Source organism: Cinclus cinclus, chromosome 7, assembly GCF_963662255.1.
Source record: "Cinclus cinclus chromosome 7, bCinCin1.1, whole genome shotgun sequence".
Classification (NCBI taxonomy): Eukaryota; Metazoa; Chordata; class Aves; order Passeriformes; family Cinclidae; genus Cinclus; species Cinclus cinclus.
Window position 1 is genome coordinate 16,157,765 of NC_085052.1, and position 20,743 is coordinate 16,178,507.

General features: G+C 38.6%; 1 protein-coding gene across 1 annotated transcript in view; it reads left to right on the plus strand.

Moving 5' to 3' along the window:
* Positions 1–20,552, plus strand: part of PLCE1 (phospholipase C epsilon 1) — a 111,564-nt gene extending 91,012 nt beyond the window's left edge. The window contains exons 16-31 of the mRNA XM_062495990.1: positions 1,209–1,316; positions 1,710–1,826; positions 1,908–2,066; positions 3,070–3,193; positions 5,290–5,414; positions 6,050–6,167; positions 10,460–10,591; positions 11,718–12,008; positions 12,761–12,924; positions 13,829–14,090; positions 14,963–15,081; positions 16,239–16,367; positions 17,112–17,321; positions 19,101–19,262; positions 19,423–19,641; positions 20,373–20,552. Of these exons, the coding sequence (XP_062351974.1) occupies positions 1,209–1,316; positions 1,710–1,826; positions 1,908–2,066; positions 3,070–3,193; positions 5,290–5,414; positions 6,050–6,167; positions 10,460–10,591; positions 11,718–12,008; positions 12,761–12,924; positions 13,829–14,090; positions 14,963–15,081; positions 16,239–16,367; positions 17,112–17,321; positions 19,101–19,262; positions 19,423–19,641; positions 20,373–20,552 (2,619 nt within the window). The remainder of the gene's footprint in view (positions 1–1,208; positions 1,317–1,709; positions 1,827–1,907; positions 2,067–3,069; positions 3,194–5,289; positions 5,415–6,049; positions 6,168–10,459; positions 10,592–11,717; positions 12,009–12,760; positions 12,925–13,828; positions 14,091–14,962; positions 15,082–16,238; positions 16,368–17,111; positions 17,322–19,100; positions 19,263–19,422; positions 19,642–20,372) is intronic.
* Positions 20,553–20,743: the final 191 nt, after the last annotated feature.

Below are 20,743 nucleotides of genomic sequence, written 5' to 3' on the forward strand. Positions count from 1 at the left end.
GGAAGGACTCATCTGATGTCCCATATGCTCCTTCACCTGGGGCTATAGAGAGGTGAGGCTGTATTAGGAAATCCTGAGTTATGTGAATGCACTGAATAAAGCAGTTGCAGAGGTTCCTGTAGTAGCACTGCACAGTGATCTTAGTATTGTGTTTGTAATAGATGGGAAGTGAGATGGAGATCAAAAGTTTAATTGCCTTCAAAGTTTGCATGATTAAGAAAAGCTTCTTCCTGTCCCTCAAGTAGGTTTTTTTTGCCAGCAGAAGGACCACTTTATTTTGGCTCAGTGTGTCTGGCTTCACAGAAGTGGTGGAGTGCCAGCTATGGACAAAACTGTCTAAAATCAAATTATTCAGGTTTTGAGTAGAAGTATTTTTTTCTTTGTTCATGACTGGTTTTTCTGGAAATGGGTTTGATTGTTGAGATCTTTCTATTCAGTAAAATATTAAATTGTAATACAGATACCAGGCATGCTAAATACTAATAGCAATAATAAGCTGGGCTACCAAAAGATGGGTTAACTCATCTCTTCCTTCATCCTTCCTCTTTGCTTCCTTCATTGCTTTTTCTAGCAATGGCTTTCTATATGAATAATTTAAAAATTGATAAATGAATTGATGGCTGTAAATAGCTTAATATAATTGATTAAGATGGCCTGGCACATTTCCATTTTAAATATCCTCATAGAAGTTTCTTTAGACTTCATTTTCAGACTTTCTTTTATTTATAAAACTAACAGTAATAAAAAAAACCACAGCAAACAAACTGCAGATGCTTTTCCCATAAGCTGTCATGGGAGCAATCTGAAATAAATTGCCATGTTGCTTTATAGCTGTTTTTGCAGGTGGAAATATGGGAATGTTTCTCTCTCAGAAAATTAAGCTGTACAGTAAGAACCACTTTCTGCAAAAGATTCAGTGTGTCCTGTATGATACCATGAATTTCAAAGCTTTGTGGTGATTCTCCCAAGAACATACATGCCTTGCTTAATTTTCCCATTCTTTTTCAATGAGAAATAAGGAATTCAGTTAGGGAATGGAGTGAGCTGGGGATTGTACCTTCTGTGGGCTGTTTACTTTTCAGAGATTGCTCTTTGCAGCAGTTTTGCTCAATCACTGGGCTTTCATTCAGCTCTGCAATGTCTGCCTTCTGCTTTGATGGCATGACACTGTGGCTTAGATGTGCTTACACTGTTCAATTGCTTTGTAGGTCCTTTTACAAGGCTGCAGAAGTGTAGAATTGGACTGCTGGGATGGTGATGACGGCATGCCAATCATTTATCATGGGCACACTCTTACTACAAAGATCTCTTTTAAGGTATGCTGGTAATTGAACGCAGAAACAATAAAAATGAGGAGTTATTTTTTCTGTTATGAAGAGAAAAAATAATTAGCTACTAGAAAAATACAAATTCTAATGGGCTAAATTCTAATAGAATTCAAACTGTAGATTATGTCAGAGGTGAAATTCTCAGTGGTAAATATGCTTTCAAATTAGTTTTTGTAGTGTAATTTTCTGTCTTTCTGTTGTTACGTAAGTAACAGAAGTAGGTGTTAGCACTTTTGTTGTAACAAGATGCCAGCTTGTTTAGCACTCCTTGGCCTCTTCCTTCTTACAGAGGAAAGCAGATGTCTCCTTCTGAGCTAGCAGTAGGTTACCTGAAAGCTGCAGGATGCTCCCATGTCCTTTCAATGGCTCTGTCTCTCACAGGAGGTGGTTGAAGCCATCGATCGCAACGCGTTCATCACCTCCGACATGCCGGTCATCATCTCCATAGAAAACCACTGCTCGCTGCCCCAGCAGCGCAAGATGGCCGAGATTTTCAAGGTAGCCATCAGCTACAGTGAATCATTCCAAGCACATGCCGTGGGGTTTTCCATAATACATCACCTGTTCTTGCTATTTCAGAATGTATTTGGAGATAAGTTGGTGACGAAGTTTTTATTTGAGAGTGACTTTTCTGATGATCCCATGCTGCCTTCCCCGGGCCAACTGAGAAGAAAAATCCTGCTTAAAAACAAGAAGCTGAAAGCACATCAAACACCAGTGGATATATTGAAACAAAAGGTAAAGTCCTTCCTTAACAGCAAGCTCTGAGACCCAACTCTTGCTAGAAATACTTTATTTGTGTTTGAAATTTTTGCTAATCCCATATATACAGCAGAATAATCTAATGCATGTTCATGCTTGGAAAACTCACAGTGGATTGCAGTGCTTTCAAATAAGTAGACAACACATATAGTAAATTATAGCTACAGCTTAACTAAATTTTAGTGCGTATTAATTTTATAAAACTTCATAATACTATTATTAACATCACATGCCCTGTGTAACAAACATAAATGAATCTTTTTCTCTGAGGCTATAATGTTTGCTATTCATGTTTATTGAGAAGTAGTGATATGCACTGAGTATGTGTGTATATTTACAGTATGTAGTAATTTTGGTAGAGTTCTGCTTTGTTTCTTTTTTCAAATTCAAGACAGGCAAACACTCGATTTTTTATTGACTTTTTGTGAGGGACTCTGCTATTCAAATAGTGTTTATTCCCATGTGAGAATTTTTTGATTTCTAAAAATTAGAGTTGCATCTCAAGTAGCCTCAATCTAATAATGTCTGTGGTTAGTCAGCAGTTTGATTGAATCCTTGAAAACTAATTGCCCAAAATGTAAACACTACTGTATTAGAGTTAAATTATTGTTATCAGATGAGTAAATCATGCTGATCATACCAGTATATGGATATTCTCCATCTTTTTCAAAAGTATTTAACTGTTTCTGAAACAGCATATCTCAGACTGGAAAAAGGCAGTCTTGAATGATGTGCAACTTGGACATTTTCCCATAATTAATTAGGTTTCATATCTTATTAAGTGTTTTTCTTGCAATACAAGTTATCTTTACATTCAAACCTCTAAAGTCGTATTTTAGCTTGATCTTAACAGTATTACTTATTTCTCACTTAAGAGATTCAGTACTTTCATATAAACAAAGCAAGATGCAAGCAGTGATGAATATCTTTTTTCTTTTTAAAAGTACTTAGCAATAATGTGGTGTTTCTGTTGTCATAGGCTCACCAGCTGGCACATTTGCAAGCACAGGCTAGCAATGGTGCTAGCAACCCCACAGCTACCAATGAAGAGGAGGAAGATGAAGAGGATGAATATGATTATGACTATGAATCTCTCTCTGATGGTAACTATATCTGTTTCTTTCTTTGTTTGTTTGTTACAGTAGTTCTGTCTAGTTCAGGAATGAGCTGGGTAAGCAGTGTCCTTGCACGAGTCTGGAAAGGCTGAAATTCTTCAGCTGGTAGAGAAGAGGACTGAGGGGTGAATTGGAAGCACTTTTTCTAAGTCATGAAGTGATGGATTAAGGGAAGCACAGAAGGCTGCTCATTAGATCTAGCAGGTGCTCAGTAATACAAGTGGAAGATCAGTCTAAAACAGATAAAATATTTGTTTATGCAGCTGGTAGTAAACTTCTGGAATGTGCTGCCATGGGAAATTGCAGACATGAATGGCATCAGCATATTAAAAAAATAAGGGTTAGACAAATTAATGGACAGATTCATAAGCAGATGTTATAGGTAGCAGTATTTGGTCCAACAGCCCTATTATTCAGAGAATGTGGTTGTTGGGGTGGTGGTTAGTGGCTGGTTGCTCTGTTGCCCCTGTTAGAAAGAGAATACTGAGCTAGATGGTCTGACAGAGCTGGCGATGTTCCCCTGAGTGGACAGTGAAATGCTCCACTCACTGCACCTTTAATTCTGGTGGGGACCCATTTAAGTTCTAGGTGCAGTGTTCAGGAAAGGTGTAAGGCTCGAGTAGGTCCTGCAGCACAGCACTTCTTTCCAGGTGGTTTCTTGTTTACATTCCTTGCTTCTGTGTTTATTGGTTTAAAAAATAGTCACAAAATTAATGAATGCAGTTCAAGACTTGACACTGCTTGTGGAATAGCAGTGTTATTTATGAGTTTGATATCAATGCTGCCTTCAGTTGCATTTTGCCTGAAATTTGGCCTAGCTGGCTACTTGAGCATACTCTGTAAGGAACGGGGTGGAGATGGTGTAGCTGTAAATTGCCATGAAAACTCAAATCTTTGCTAACAGACTTGCCAAGGAAATTTTGCAAACTGATCACAGTAAGTGACTTTTGAGTGCTGTTCAGGTTAAGAGAAGGTTTGAGAAATCTGAACTAGCAAGAAACATTCACACCTTCTAGTATATGAAGGAATCTGGAGCATGGTTTACTACTTTATTACAATGATTATTCTTTGAAGACTTCAATTATGTTAATATTTTGTTAAAACTAATCTAAATAACAGAGTCTGTAGACTTTCTGGAAGAGATTCCGTTTTATTTTTCTAACCAATAAATTTTTTTGTGTTAGGCCAATAGTTTTACAACTGACACTTACTTTTCATTTCTCTGGATCTGAATCTTAATTCCCTTTACTCTTATTCCTTCTCTGACTCATTTCCCTTTAGCTGATGTCCTTAATGCTTCTCCTGCTCCTAACAGCCAGGAAGGTAAAAGCCACTTGGTTGAGCATTTTAACTGCATGTAATCAGCACTGCATCTTCAGCCTGTTCAATGTGACAGTGTGAATATATAGTTTCTACTTCATATTGTAAATGCAAGCAGATATTCTTATATGGCATTGTGAATTGGTCAGGAACTGGTAGAAGCCTGCATGTGTGACACTTGTTATGCATAAAAAGAATATGGTCAAAGCATCAGGAATATCAGGAATAAATTTCAACCATTCCTTTTGTGACAACTGCAATATTTTGGTTCAGAAAGACCACATCATTATTAGGCATACTATTCTCTGAAAAATATGTAGCTTTAAACAGGTATTTCTATAGATGTAAAAAATACATGTGCATGGTGAAAGGAGAGGAAAGACAAAATTTGCTGTACAAAATGTGTACATATTTGATGGGGCTAATTTTGCTTGGACTTTGGCATTTTTTTGTCATTCAGGATTATCAATTGTTTTCAGATGGCAGATTTTATTCATTAGATGGTTTGGGTTTAAAAATCTTCTGAGCACACAAGGATGTGCTTTGAAGGAAAGGCAATACCCAACTTAACCAAACCCAAGCATTACATTTTTAAATAGAAGGTTACTACTATAGGATGATGCTTTGATCAGTAAATGCATTATTTTAGCATCCGCTTATTCATATAAGATTCACAGCACTGTCCACAAATACTGTTAATTCAAATTAAATTTCCAGTTGAAATTGTTTAGCTTTATGTTTATTAAAATCCCATTACTTTTTAGATAATATTCTTGAAGATCGACCTGAGAATAAATTATCAAGTGATAAACTGCAGTTTGAATATAATGAAGAGACTGCCAAACGACTAAAGAAGGCCGATTGTGCTACTTACCATAACAAAGGAAAGGTAGTTCTGTTTTTTCTTCTCAGCTGCATTTTGATATATTACCAGGTTCAAAAGAATTTGGACAGTTTAGATAATTGAGACATCAGATAGCAAGTGCACTTTAATCAAGAGAAACAACAGAAAGCATGGAAAGACACCAGAAAAAATAGCCTAAGTAGAACAAATGCTCAACAACTGTACAAGTCCTCAGAGGTTATAGTATATATAAGCTGCTTGGTTGAAAATTAGTATTGATGGAACTGAAGATTTTATCTGAATCTTCAGCATCTTTGTGTTTCAAAATAAGTTTAAAATAATGCACGATTATATCAGATAATCACAGCACCTCTTATTAAATAATCTGAAAAAGGAAACAAGTATATTGCTGTTTAGTGTATTGTAGATTCTTCTCAACATGGATGTGTTTTGTCTAAATGTTTGTAGAACTGACTTTGAATAAGGCCTTTGCACACTACTGCAGAATCAGTAACAGGTGTTGATCAGAAGTGTGCACACGGGAGGGAGCTTTGTTAGGTGAGAACAGAAATCATATAGGAAGAAAGAGATAAAATATATCAAAGACATAAGTAAGAGATGCAAGAGTTCTTCCACATTCAGTAATACTGTTATTAAATGTTCTTGGTGTTGTCACTCAGGTTTATGACATGGAGCTGGGAGAAGAATTCTATCTTCCACAAAATAAGAAGGAAAGCAGACAAATAGCCCCGGAGCTATCAGATCTTGTCATTTATTGTCAAGCTGTAAAGTTCCCGGGTAAGTACACTGCCCTGTTTTATTGCTTTCAGCTTTCTAATTCCTGGAGACATTATGTTTATGTTTTGAATTAGTTTGAAGTAGTCGAGGAGGTTCGTTCCTCATGATTTGGTAGTCTTCATAATAGCAGCTCCTGGCTGAGAAGTAGTGTTCATAAATTATGTGAATACATACTGTTTGTCATATTAAAATGTTTACAAAAGTGAAATTTGCCAGTCTTCACAACTTAGACAACTGCTTCACTGCCAAATGCCAGATGACAGAAAGCTTTATCTTAAGAGCTCTGAGTTTCCATGTAAGGAACCTACTGAATTAAGAAGGAAAATATTCTTAAGGCATTGAAGGTAGAATGTGTCAAGTTTCTTTAAGCAACCTCTGTTTAGTGTGTTCCACCTTTGCCTACAGCTACATTTTCTGTCCTTTCCCGAGTGGACAGGAGAGGAGCCATTTGCAGGGGTATAGCACCTTTCCATGGGGTGGGTGAGTGCAGCTGCTTGCATACTTTCACTCAGTCTTCATGGAAGCAGTTATGGAAATTGGAGAATCTTCTTTGGTACAGTAAGGAAGAATAACTTTTGCAGAGAAAACGAGAGGGAGTAACTGGAGAGATAACTGATAGGCACTTGTTCAGTACTGGAGTATAAGGTTAGGTATATTTTGGCTCATACTATGCACATAAACACTTGTAAATTGAGAATTTATTGTTTATTGATATGTTTAATGTTTTGAATGAAAAATCTCTTCTTTAGTGGAATGGTTCTTCGTGAAAAAGTTGGCAATTCTGCTAAATCGTGATCTTATTCAAACAGAATTATAATCAGATTAGAGAAGCTAACCAAACATAAAATAGTGTCAAATAGGCAAGATAAACATGCTGGAAAATGAACAGACAATCTTTTATAATCTTTTATAACTTTAAAAATTGTAGGTGTCACTTGTAAAAATAATAACTTCTAAAAATTCAAATCTGATACTCTTTTTGATGAAATCTGCAATGAGATATCATTCAAGTAAAATATTTTCTTTCAAATAAAGATATTCAAGATTAAATGGGGATAGTTTGGGTTGTTCCAAGCATTTTGACACATTAAAAAATTCTGATATTCCAGGAAAACTTTGAAATATTTAATTTTTAATGTAATACTGGTTATTAAAGAAATACCTCATTTCCATCTCTGATTTCTTCCTCTTGCTTTAAAAGGATCATGAATAAAACAATAAAGAAAAATCTCCTTTCACAGATGAACACATAAAGCTGTAGAACAACAGACTTTGTCTCCTTTGAGACAAATACTGCTTCCTCTGAGGCAAAGTAGGCTTCCATGGCCACCATGCCACTGATTGGATTCCTCTGCTCAGCCAGAGGGCACAGATGTGGTGCAGTGCCCCACCCCAGTGTTGTCCATTAATGAGGGGAACGAGGCTGGTAGATCCATGACTGTAGCTCAAGTGCCTGTGCTTCTAAACAACTCAGAAAATGCAGGAATTTTGGAAGTAGGGAGGGCAGAATTCATGTCAGTGTCTGATCAATGGTGTAAATACTTTATTTCTCCTGTCTTCATGTATTTTTGTTCTGTGTTTACACTTGCCTACATCCCTGAAGGTTAATCACTGCTTTGTGACTATAAAAAAGGACAAGGACCATAATGTTCATTTACCTTAATCTACTGGGTAACGTGGACTTCCCTTAAGTGTTTCCTGGTCAAAACAGAATTTATCATGTGGAGAAAATAACATTTCTTGTTTATAAAACCTCTGGTAACAAGGAACCCACCATGGCTCTTGTTGTTTCTGAGGTCTTTGACCTTACAGTCCTTGCTTAACTTGAATTTCAGTGTGTTGGATATAGTTACACCGTTTTGTGAGAGGCTGAAGGTCTGTTCTCTGGGGTCACCCAAGCTGAGGGCAGTGGAGCACCCCTGAGCACTGCCTCGGGCACATGGCTCGTCACCTTGGTGCTGAGATCCTTACACAATAAGTAGAGAACCTGAGTACATAAAAGCAGGATTTGCACAATCTGGTGGAAGGAGCAGGGAGCCACCTGAGCTCACCAGCATGAAATTCAGTCACCATCTCCATCATATCAAATTATCTGCCCCTGTGGTATCACTTTTCAAGAAATTAAACTGAACATAAAAAGGGGCACCCTTTTTACAGATAAATAATGTAGATTTCCTTTTAAGTTCTGCAAGTTTGCAGACTTTCTGTTGGTCTGAAACACAGGGTGAGAAGGTGGCAATTACAGTTTAACTGCTGTGTTAGTATGGTAAGGAGAAGGGCAGAGAAGCGTTCAATCCTCTGGATTAAGTCTAGAAGCAGTAAAGCAGTATGCTTATATGTAACATGAGATGGGCACTAAATTTTGTAACTCAAAGAACATGGCACAGGGGTTGTAGGGAAACACAAAACATTTCTTCTGACACTGTGGTAGTACAATAGGATTTATGTACATTATGGTGGGATCTAAGCTGGTCCTACTTTGACCAGAGTTGGACCAGATAAATTCCATATCCTTATCAATCTCTATTATTTTGCAAATTGATGATTCTGTGAATTGGTAAAGCTATGTTTTGAAGTCAAGTTTAAATTGGAGTGAAAAATGGAGCTTGTCTGAGGGAAGAGATGTGTAACATGCAAAGCATGGGAAAGACTGAAAGGAAACTGCCAGCTGCAGTGTAGCTACCCTGTGGCCATCACACTGGGTTCAGTCATGCCTAGGGCTCTGCACTGCACTCTCTGGTGATTTATGAGGTCAGTTTGTTTCCTCAGTGACTGTCTCCATAACAGGATTTTGAAACCTGGATCTTACTTAACAAATCCATTTGATCCATTGAAAACTGGATTTAAATAGTCCTGGAAGCACACAATGAATAGCTCCTCACTCTTCTAGTCAATTCAAATTTCTTGATCCCAGTTTCTACCATCTTCTGTGATTTATGTGTATGCTTTGGCCCAAAGAGACAGTACATCACCAACATGGAAAACATTTATGTTTATTCTGAATTTCATTAACCCAAGCAGTTCCATTGAAACTGTGTGCATAATTTTAGTAAGTACATGTACATATGCCATAAAGATGGAGAGCTGAAAATTTGCAGCTGTGGGCAGACTTCAATCAGAAAGAGGCCAATGTATCTTTTTGGTGATTTACATTTGTATTTGAAATATGAGTATTAAATCCAAAACTGTCTTTAGGCAGGTGTGACTTGATGTAATTAATGTGCAACGTTTTAGGAGTCACAGTTAGGCATATAATGGTGTATTGCTTTGTTGCATTCTATATCCCAAATATATCTTGGGTCTCTGGAACATCCCACATGTCACTGCTGTGGGTGTCAGAATAATTATTGTGCACTTTCATCTTGATCTGCTGTGGGCTCTCTCCAAGCCAACAGAAAGAAATTGACCTTAAGTGGGATTAAGTCTGTTTACTTTACCAGGATTCAGGTCATGATTTTAATGCTTATGTTTCTAGAATGCACAAGTTTGAATAATAGCTATACTAGAGCTTTCCAGCTTCACTCCTAGGACATACTGGCCATTAAATATGTAATGGATTTTGCACACCTAACTGTATTCCCCAACACTGAAATACAAATAAACAGAAGATGGCTCTGAAAACATTTTGAAATTAAACTGTTTAACCGACAGCATTTGGATATATTATTATATTATATTATACTATATAATAGTATACTATATTATAGTATATTATATTGTTATGTTATATTATGTTATATTATAGTATAGTATAGTATATCTTTAAATCATGATATTGTATTTATTTAATTATATCATAACCTAGATGAATTCCATGATATTCACTACTGTACAGATTTATTGTTTCTGTAGAAAAGATTTTTATTTTTTAAAATTATTTCTAGGATGAATATGTCAGGACTCTTACTGCAGATTTTTTTAGTATCAATTTGATAATTTAGTAATTTGAGAGAAAGCCTTTACTTTCCTCAAACCAAAAAGTAAAATCAAGAAAAGTTACATCACAGAGAGGGAATTGTATATTGTATTGTTTCATATTAGTTTCTGTATACATTATATAAATGCATACATATATGCATTATATATAAAACCACACATAATATATGCATATATAGAGTGTGTATGTATGTAAAGATGTTAAAATTAAATTGTGGAGAAAAATACACTGCTTATCCTGTGTGCTTTATAACAGGAGTATTCATGGCTTCAAAAATAATGTAAAATATGGTGGAAAATGACATGCCCTCTTGGTCATGTTTTTTGGCTCATTTATTTTACATTTATGGGAACAGGCTTGTCAACCCTAAACCCATCTGGCTCTAGCAGAGGAAAAGAAAGAAAAAGCAGGAAGTCCATTTTTGGCAACAATCCTGGCAGGCTGAGCCCTGGGGAGTCAGCTGCTCTTGCCAAAGCATCTGGAAAAGGTAAAGTTAGCATCTTCTTTCACCAGTCACGTGGAATGACGCTGTAATCCAACACATGTACCAGACCATGTTGTTAAAGATCAAATACTTTGCAATGTGTAGAACATTAAACTTTGGAATGGTTTTTCATTAGCACAGCAGCTATTACAGTACCACTATTACAACTGAAGTGGTGAGTGTGGAATATTTGGATTACTTGATCAGAAATATGATGACCCTAATTCATAAACAATTCAAAGCTAATGTACGTTTTAAATATCTCAAAGTTTATATTTTTAAAGATATAAGTGAATATTTTCAAAGTACAAATGAAAGCCAGGAGACTATTGGGCTGGTCCAGAAAAGATTTTTTTATTGTCTGAAATAGAATTTAGCAGCCTAAAATTCAGCCAAGCCCAAATATGTAATTGCGAAAATTAGACTTGGCAGGCGATTCAGTTTGTGAACCTGGAAATTGTGTGTCTGTCTATGAACACATGTAAAGAAATACAAAGAAAGTACAGGAAAGGTTCTGGTGCAGGAATAAGACCCAGATCCCCTTCCTTTCAAGTGATTGCCATAAACAGATAGTTTGGACTCATTTTCTGGCTCAGGGAGGGTTGTATTTCTTACAACCCAAAGGCATGACTGCAGCAGACAGGAGAGATTTCCTTCTAGAGGCCAGAGACTAAAAGTGAAGAAGTGTGATGCCTAATTCTAAAGCATATAAGTATTTTGCTGCCTTTTCCCCCTAACTTTTGCAGTCTTCGTAGACTGTCTGTTTGGAAAATCAGCAGATGGCTTTCATTCTTGCCTCTCTTCCTCATGTAAAATGTGTAAATGAGAAGAAGGGAAAGTTATTTCTTTATTTTATTCAGGCAAATGCCAATTAGCTATTTATTTATGAAAGTGGTTGTTAACACATCTAATCATGGTATTATTTCAATACTTGGACGTTGTGTTTCTTCTCATGTATTGTTTTTACTGTGTGAGGAGGACTGTGACATTTGTCCTGAATAGTGCCATTTTCCAGGATCACCTTTTTCTACCATAGCCAAAGCACGCACACATACTGCACTAGAAAACGTTGCAGTTTTGGAGTCTCTGGCCCTGCAGCTGTACCTCGAGGGCACTGTTTATTTTCCAGGTCCTTTTGATGTGGTGCGGCAGACCTGGGAAGATCCTTGCTGTCCTTACAACTCTCCAGCTTCCCTCAGTGCCATCATAAGGACACCCAAGTGCTACCACATCTCGTCCCTGAACGAGAACGCTGCCAAGCGGCTCTGCAGGCGCTATTCCCAGAAGCTGATCCAGCACACCACCTGCCAGCTCCTGAGGACCTACCCCGCCGCCACGCGCATCGACTCCTCCAATCCCCACCCCCTGATCTTCTGGCTCCATGGGGTACAGCTCGTGGCTCTGAACTACCAAACAGATGGTAAGGCTACACAAACCCAGGTTTAATATGTTTGAAATGTGATAGAAGGTCTTAAGTTGTGAATTTGTATTTTCCCTGTTTACTTTTCCCTGCTTTCCTGAGGGGATCTTCTGTATCTGCACCCCAGCACAAGCAGGTTCATACCACAACAGTCTGGTCCTTGAGAGCAGTGACCTCAGAGTCCAGGAGCTCTATGCCAATGCAACAGGTCCCTTGATAACCCAGAAGTGCCTGGACAGCAGCACTTCCATTTTTGTATTTATTTGATTGCTGAAGGTTGTTTTTTTCTCCCAGTTCAAGTAACTGTTATCCGTTTCGGATAATTTCAGGCATGAAAAGGTACTGAACTATTTTTCACTTGGAAGTGCTGCCTTGGATGCTAGTTTAATAACATTTTTGGAATATTTTCTATTCTATCTTGTGTTCCTTCACATTTTCGATGGGGGAACCATACAATGCTCTTTCATTCTGTAGTTCAGGGCACATTCCTAGAAACTTCTCAGAGAACTGGTGTAGCAAGCCCTACAGTTCAATAAAGACAATGAAAAGAATGAACTGTTTGTAGAGTTTTGTGTAATTACTGGATAGATTGGATACATAAATCACAGCTACTTCTGAAAATCAGGAGTAGTACACAACTAAAATAATTTTTAAAAAGATACTTCATACACGACTTTTGTCTTTCTTCACTGTTACAGTTTTTTCCATTGTACCATTGCTCTCTGTCAGTTTTGGCTGCCTTAATTTCGCAGATCTTCCTCTGCAACTCAATGCAGCAATGTTTGAAGCTAACGGTGGCTGTGGATATGTTTTGAAACCTCCGGTTCTGTGGGATAAAAACTGTTCAATGTATCAGCAGTTTTGTCCATTGGAAAGAGACCTGGATAATAAAGAGCCAGCTATATATTCTTTAACAGTAAGTACATGAAAAGGGAATTCCATTCAGATGGATAGAAGTAGACAATGTGCAACTACAGTCTTTAACCAGCATTACAGTCATGCTTCTAAATGAAAAGATTGAATCCTCAAATGTTGCTTCCAAAGGTCAGCCTAACTAACAGAAATTGGAGAGGAAAGGAACAGAGATTTGTCTTTATTTTATTGTATTGGCTGATTTGTATCCATAGTTACTTCCCCTGTTTATTTCACGGTATTTGTTAAAACTCAGTCCTGAAAGCATTTTCCCTGGGACTACTTACAACTGTGTAAAATTACACATGTGCCTTGATGTTTTACATATTTATGAACACTTGAAAAGCTGCACAAAAAGCCATTATGAAAAGCTGTACTGAATATTGAAAAAATATTTTTGTAAGTTATATAACAAGATACATAATTCATGTATTTGTGGCCAAAAAAATGTACTCTCAGAAGTTAGTCCTTTCCAGGAAATGTGTCAGAAAAGTGAGAGTCATAAGAATCAGAATTCTCCCAGCTGTGGTAATTGCACCCTTAATTCTTGTGTTGTGTATGCCAAAGCAAGCTGGAGCTCAGTGCCATCACCCCAGAGTAATAGAGAAGAAAATGGGATCCTTTTTTACTACATTGCTGGTACATTCTTTCTGGATTAATGTTCAGATGCCTTGAACAGTTGTATAGTGTATTTTTTCAGAGGAAAGATACCATAGCAGTGGTGTTGGTGGTGGGAGAGTTGAGGGAGCTGTGCTCTTGAACTTAGTGCCCTGGCAATCACAAGAGTGTTGTAATTAATTCAGCATGTTAACAAGCTGTACCTAGGGGTGTGCCGAGCATTATTTAGTCAGGATCATGACAGCATAGGGATTACTCCTCTGATCGTTCTCTGTGCTCCTTGGCTGCAGATCGTGTCTGGCCAGAACGTTTGCCCCAGCAACAGCACGGGCAGCCCCTGCATCGAGATCGACGTGCTGGGGATGCCCCTGGACAGCTGCCACTTCCGCACCAAGCCCATCCACCGCAATACTCTCAACCCCATGTGGAACGAGCAGTTCCTTTTTCGCATTCACTTCGAAGATTTGGTCTTTCTCCGGTTCGCGGTTGTCGAAAATAACAGCTCAGCTGTAACAGCTCAGAGAATCATTCCCCTAAAAGCGCTCAAGAGAGGTATGGTATAGTTTGTGCTGGCATCCTAAGCCAAAATGGTCCAGCAGATTGCTGGGCTGAATCCTTCCAGAGGGAAATTTTTAATCAGTTGCATTTTTCTAGAGGAGACAGGGACCAGACAACACAGCAGGGCCTGGCAGCACAATGCTGATCTAGGACTCCCTGGGAGCTGGCAGCCCCCCAGTGACATGTAAAACATCCGATCCTGTGCTGTTGTGGGGACAGGGGCATGTGGTGCACACCTGCTGTGATCCCGAGGGTGCTCCTGAGGCTGTGTTCACCAGGGGACTGGCTGCTTCCTTAGGGAGCTTGGAGTGGTTTCACTCCCTTTGCCAAAGAAACTGCTGTAACAGCTGATCACTGTGCAGAGGGGAATTGCACTTTTCAAAGCCATGACTGGAGGGAAGCTGAAGAAAGGGTGAAAAAAAAGTGAGAGATCAGGAAACATCATTAATTGTGTGACAGCTGGGGGAAGGAGTTTCCATGTTGCCAGTAGCTCTTTTACATTTACTTTGTACCACTGTAGCATCACACAACTGTCTGGGTTGGCATGTGAGGAGATTTGGCCATACACATGCATTTTCCAATCAGAATTTGACCTTGCTTCATTCATGTTCTGATATTTAGATATTTTATGTATGACTATATTGAATATTATGGTAAAACAAAAGTAGGTTGCTCTATGAGCCACTCAGCAGTAGGATTTGTGTTACAATGTTGTACAGAGTGTTCATGCAGTGTTATTACAGTGCTTCAATTCCTACCTGTGTGGCAAAATGTAGCTATAAAAACAGCAAATTTGAGTTTTCCATTTATGAGACTTGTGTCCTAGGATGTGGCAAAGTATTTACAGAAGGATTTTTCCTCTTTAGGCTACAGACATGTCCAGCTCCATAACCTACACAATGAAACATTAGAAATTTCCAGTTTGTTCATTAACAGTCGGAGAATGGAAGAAAGTCCCTCTGGAAACACTCTGCCTGCATCTGTGGTAATTTAATTTTTGTTTGTGTGCCTGAATTACCTGTATTCTTGATTTCATAACAACTATCATGTGAAGATTTATAGGGCCAGAGTGTTCAAAGATGTTAGCCCTCAAACCTGCACATTCTCCAGACATACCTTGATGGCTACTTTTTTGGGTTTTTTTTTGCTTTGGTGGAAGTAAGGTTATCCCACCTAGATAAAACTGTGGGATGGTAAATATTTTCAAAGTCTGGCTCCTCTGCTGTATTTAGGTAGAGAACAAGAAATGTGCTCCTTGACTGGGGGAATGTGGATGAAGAGTCAGGTTCACCTCATGCATTCCTGCATTCCTTTGTGCATGAATTGTAAGCAAAGTATTGAGACCAAAAAAAAAAAAAGGAATATGCAAATTACTAACAACTTTGAAATGAGAGTAAAATTAATTTCTATTACAAGAAAATATTAACTCTGTAGTTCCATAAATACATACAGATTTATATATGGGTGTGCACATCCATATGTTTATATGTGCAAATATGTATATATACATACAGATATTTGTACATCTAAAAATATGCATGTATAAATGTGATTTTTGTTTAAAAGCCCTTACTGTTAGGTTACCTGGGTTACTTTTTTTTTGGCAACTTTAAACATGTATTTTATCATTTTGCTGACTCCTAAAGTGTTAGATAAAACCTTCTGAGCTCCGGTGTGTAGAGCAGATGTGTTGCAGATATTACCTCCTGTGAATACATGCCAAACTTGTATCTTGGTGAATTACTAGGGTAGAAAGAAAGAACAAATAGTTTGAGGTTAAAACAGAACTATAGCTTTTAATTCAGCAATCTGTATGCTGAATCCAAATATCTGAGCTCAGCTAGAATGGGGAATGAGTGATGAAGGTTGGCCCTTTGTCCAGTGGTAGTTTACATATTCCCAGTGGCAAACTTCCTTTTTCTTCTTTCTCTTCAGCTTCAAGATACAATGCAGGCTTTTGGGGGATTTGTTGGGGGTTTTTAGATGCCTTGATCCATAGTGTAAGAAAGAGCAATGTATGAACTGAACAGCCTTGCTTTGTCAAGGCCCTTACGACTTGTGTGTACAGTTTCTCTTAAGCAACCTAGAAATAATATGCCTGTGTAAAAACATCCAGTAACCTGTTGAATGTTGTCTGAACAGTTGTTTAGCCTGGGAGAAAAGAAAGCTGCCGTGACTTACAAAGTGACAGTTCATGGAATTCCAGGCCCAGAGCCTTTCACTGTTTTCAGTGTAAGTGCAGGAACCACGGCTGCACAGCTGCTCCATCAGGTGAGTTTCTGCTGAATTGCAGACTCTTCACTGCCAGAATCCACACTAACATCCTTCTGGACCTCTGTCTCCCTGTTCTTTTTCACACACAGGGTTGTTGTAGTTCATTCATGGCTGCAAGGGGTGCTGCTAGAAATGCATTGCTGTGGAATTAATTACACAGCAAACACAGAACATAATCCATGGAATTTTCCAAATCTTGGCTTCAGAGAATGGGTTTATAATCTTAGAACATATTCCCTATTAGTATTTTAATATTTGGGCATATGCAGCTGAGAAAAACAATCTCTCTAGTCAAGGGTGGTGGATTCTCTTTACAACAAAGGCAAACATTTCTGCACAATTCTTTGAACTGAAGCACCATAGGAACAGAGAGTAAAAGTTAGAGGGCTAAGTTCATGAGTAGAAAAAACAGTTAACTCAGCAGGGATTGTTATTTTAGCAGTGGGAAAAGACTGTACTGTCCTGGGATTATGAAGAAATTTTCTGGCCAGCCAAAAAAAGGACCGAAATAATCTGAAATAGTACCTCCTTGTCTGGAATAGTTGAACTGCTTGACTGGGCTAAAGAGAACGGGACATTACCCTGGAGTAAAATATCTGAATAATAAATAACACATCAGAAATCCTGCCTGCACAGTCAGAATAGTTACTGATTCTTAAAGCTTCCTTATTCATTCTCATTTATAACTACTATGTGGTGTTTATATTTAGCATTCTGATTGTTGTGTGTTGTCTGTCTTAGCTCTTGGCTACCATAAAAGGCACCGAGTCATGTGCAGCAGACTATTTTCTGATGGAAGAGAAAAGTTTTATATCTAAAGAAAAGAGTGAATGCAGAAAACCACCATTCCAGAGAGTGATTGGTCCTGAAGAAGGGCTAGTGCAGCTTTTAAACAGTTGGTTCCCAGAAGAAGGATATGTTGGAAGAATTATCTTTAAAACTCGAGAGGAAGTAAGTCTGTTTTAGATAAATTATTATTTACAAAGGTAGCAAAAATAGCTCTTAGGACCATGAAACAAAAGGGTGCAGTATTTATTTCACTATTTGGTGAGTAATGTCAGTGCTGTATGCATTATTTAAAAACAAACTGAACTCTAGAGTGAGAAACACGACTGCACTTTATATACCTGTGTGACACCCAACTGGACCTCCTTCAGCTCCATTGTCAGCTGTGTGGTGTTTATTCATTATGACTCAGTCACCAGTGCAGTGACTATGTTTGGAGTGATAGTTCTAATTTAATGCAAATCTAGATTATGCCATGACAGGAAATTAATATAAAGATAATAGTTAATACCAAAGGATCACAGAAAACAGAACTCCAGAAAGCCACCATCAATTTAGATGGCAGCAACTTCTCATCTGTCTAGAAAAATGAGAAATAATTTTAATATTAAAGAATAAGCCTAAATGCCTCAACGGATGATAAAATTATCAACTATAGGCTAAAATAATGAAATAGGTGATTTCTTTTAACTTAAAGGAGGAAGATGACTTTGGTTTACACTCTGAGCAAAGCATCTACAGCTTAAAATATGCTAGTGCCCAGGCTTGTGAGACAGAGACAAAAAAAAGCAGGAGAAAGACACTTAATGATCCCATTTTCAGAGGCACTTTCTTTGGTCAGTTTGGCAAATCAAAATGCTTGCTTAGTACACAGATTTTACATATACAGAGGACAGAGGACCTCTGATATACTTTGAACTGTAAAAAATGTAAAAAATGTATTTCTGCTTATTCTGACAGAACATTTTATAAAGCTTCCATTTGAAAAATTGCAATTATATTACACAGGTCCACATTTTGGTTTCCTTTTTATCTATTTGGAACAAAAATGACAAGGTAGAAATTTATTTGTGGAAATAGTAGCCTACTGAATTCCACTGACTGCAGCACTGCCTCTGCCAGTATATGCTGCCACACGTGTCCTGCCAAGCCCCATTCCTTCAGAAAATGGGTTAAAATCTGCTTTAGCACAGGTGAAAATTATGCAGTTGTTCTGTCCTGTGATGCAACTACCGCAAAGCATTATCCACAATTTTGAACCTTTCTGCAGACAGCAGCACCTCAGAGCTTGGAGCTAAAGATGAAGCTGCAAATCTGACTGGAAAAACAAGGAGCAGGTCCAGTGACAGGGTGCAATACACAGCCCATATTTACAGCTTATCAATCCAAGCTGTGTTCCAAGAGTTCCAAGGCGTTGGACAGAAATGCATTCTCTGAGAGAAGGTTCAGGGAGGAATTCTGTCTAAAATCTGCTGTAGTCATTGAAAGGGGAGAGAGAAATAGGCAGCCTTCCTCTTGCTTCACACCACAGGAAAATATTCGCCCAGATTCTGGCTCTCTAAATTCTTTTGGCTGTAGTGCAGGGTTAGGAAAGAAAAGAACCCTTTCCACCATCTCCCATTGTACTGGCACCATTACATGACTAAATATCATTTTGTATACATAAGGGAAGGATTTAAGGGACCATTTTTGCAAATATCTCCATTCCTCACCTGCTATGAAAGGTATTTCAGATACTGCTTTTAGAAAACACAGGTATTTACTAGCATTATTATTATTCTTATTCATTATTAGCAATAGTGGCTTGTCAAAACTCTTACAATGCATTTAACAAAATGGAGCTGAGGCAACCGCAGTCTCCAATTTCCATGTAGTAAAACCCTTTTGTGACCACCAGCTGTTAGTTACCTCTCTGAATAAATGGATTTGTCATTTTCTCTGTAGAATTTAAATGAGAGAAATGTCTTTCAAGAAGCAAAGGAAGAAGCAGCCATCAGCTCTGAGGATGACAGCTTCTTTGTTCAGGTACACGATGTCTCCCCAGAGCAACCACGCACCGTGATCAAAGCTCCACGTCTCAGCACGGCTCAGGATGTCATACAGCAGGTAAAGGCATGTGCCCATCTTAACATGTGGGCTGGAAGTTGGTTTCAAACAAGCTAAGGTGGGGTTTGTTCTCAGCACTAGCTGAAGAATCGGTTTAGTAGCCTGAATCCAAGGAAATGTCTTGAATGTCTTGTTTTTTGTTTCGTTTTTCTCATTTCAGACTCTCTGCAAAGCCAAATACTCCTACAGCATTTTGAGTAATCCAAACCCAAGTGATTATGTGCTCTTGGAAGAGGTGACAAAAGAGCCAGCAAACAAAAAGTCTTCAACATCTAAACCATCTCAGAGGATTCTCTCTGATCAAGAGTGTGTGTTTCAGGCCCAAAGCAAGTGGAAGGGAGCAGGAAAATTTATCCTTAAACTCAAAGAACAGGTTCAGGTAAAAGATGCAATACTTTGCAGCAGGTGTTACAGATGGTGCGTGTTCAGGTGTGTGAACTTGCTTTCCATGCAAGGGAGACATGACTGGCATGAGGGCAGGTGGAGAGGACAGACTACAGCAAAAAGCAATTTCCTCTTTTCTCTGAACCTCCCTTACTTTTTCCTTTGCAAAACTGCATCAGTTACATCCAGCAACATGATTCCCTCACAGCCTGCAAATCCAGAACAGCCTTTATCTGCTACAGCTTTGTTTCTCAAAACCTTATTGCTGTGCATGCCATGTTCCCCATCATAATAAAGGACCATTCAAATGAGCAGGACTTAAAAGCCACTGGAATAAAGTCCCCTTTATTCCTGCCTAGTGAAAAAGTTGTTCTGTTGCTTTATATCAGGCTTAAAAAAATGGCAGGAATGAAGTACATGCCTGCTGGGAGAAGGAGCTGTGTTCTCCTTTCCAGCAACCACCACCAATCCACAGCCACTGCTGCTTTAAAGTGCCCATATAAGCACAGATTATCAAATTTGCTAAACATATCTTTAGCAATGTATAATTTTAATTAATAATTTATTCAGAACAATCAGAAGGAAGTGCCTGGATGAAAGCACAGCCATACTGAATTCTGAAAGGAAGGCCTCCTTAGCAGTACATTAGGTGTTTTCATATTCATTCCTTATTTCCCAGTGAACAAGCAGCTGTTAAACCACCTCTATGATCTTTAATTTTTACAGGCAGCACGAGATGACAAGAGAAAAGGCATCTCCTTCACCAGTGAACTGAAGAAGCTGACCAAGTCGAGTAAGCAGTACCGGGGCTTTGTGTCCCCCCCGCTGCAGGCGCTGTCGGACAGTCCCCAGGGCAGGGACGAGAGAGCCGCGTGCGCCTTGGCCTTCAGTGACATCATGGAATAGTCCTGGCTGTGGCTGCTCAGGTACGAGACACCCAGCACTGAGAGGCATTCAGTGCAGCCTTCACAGGAATTCCTGCTTCCGAGCTGTAGCTGATCAAACCAAGTGAGGTACAAGGACTGACAGAATGATCCGTAAAAGCCTCATACACTGGTGTGCACAGGCACGATGACAATCAGGAAGGTCTCCAAGTG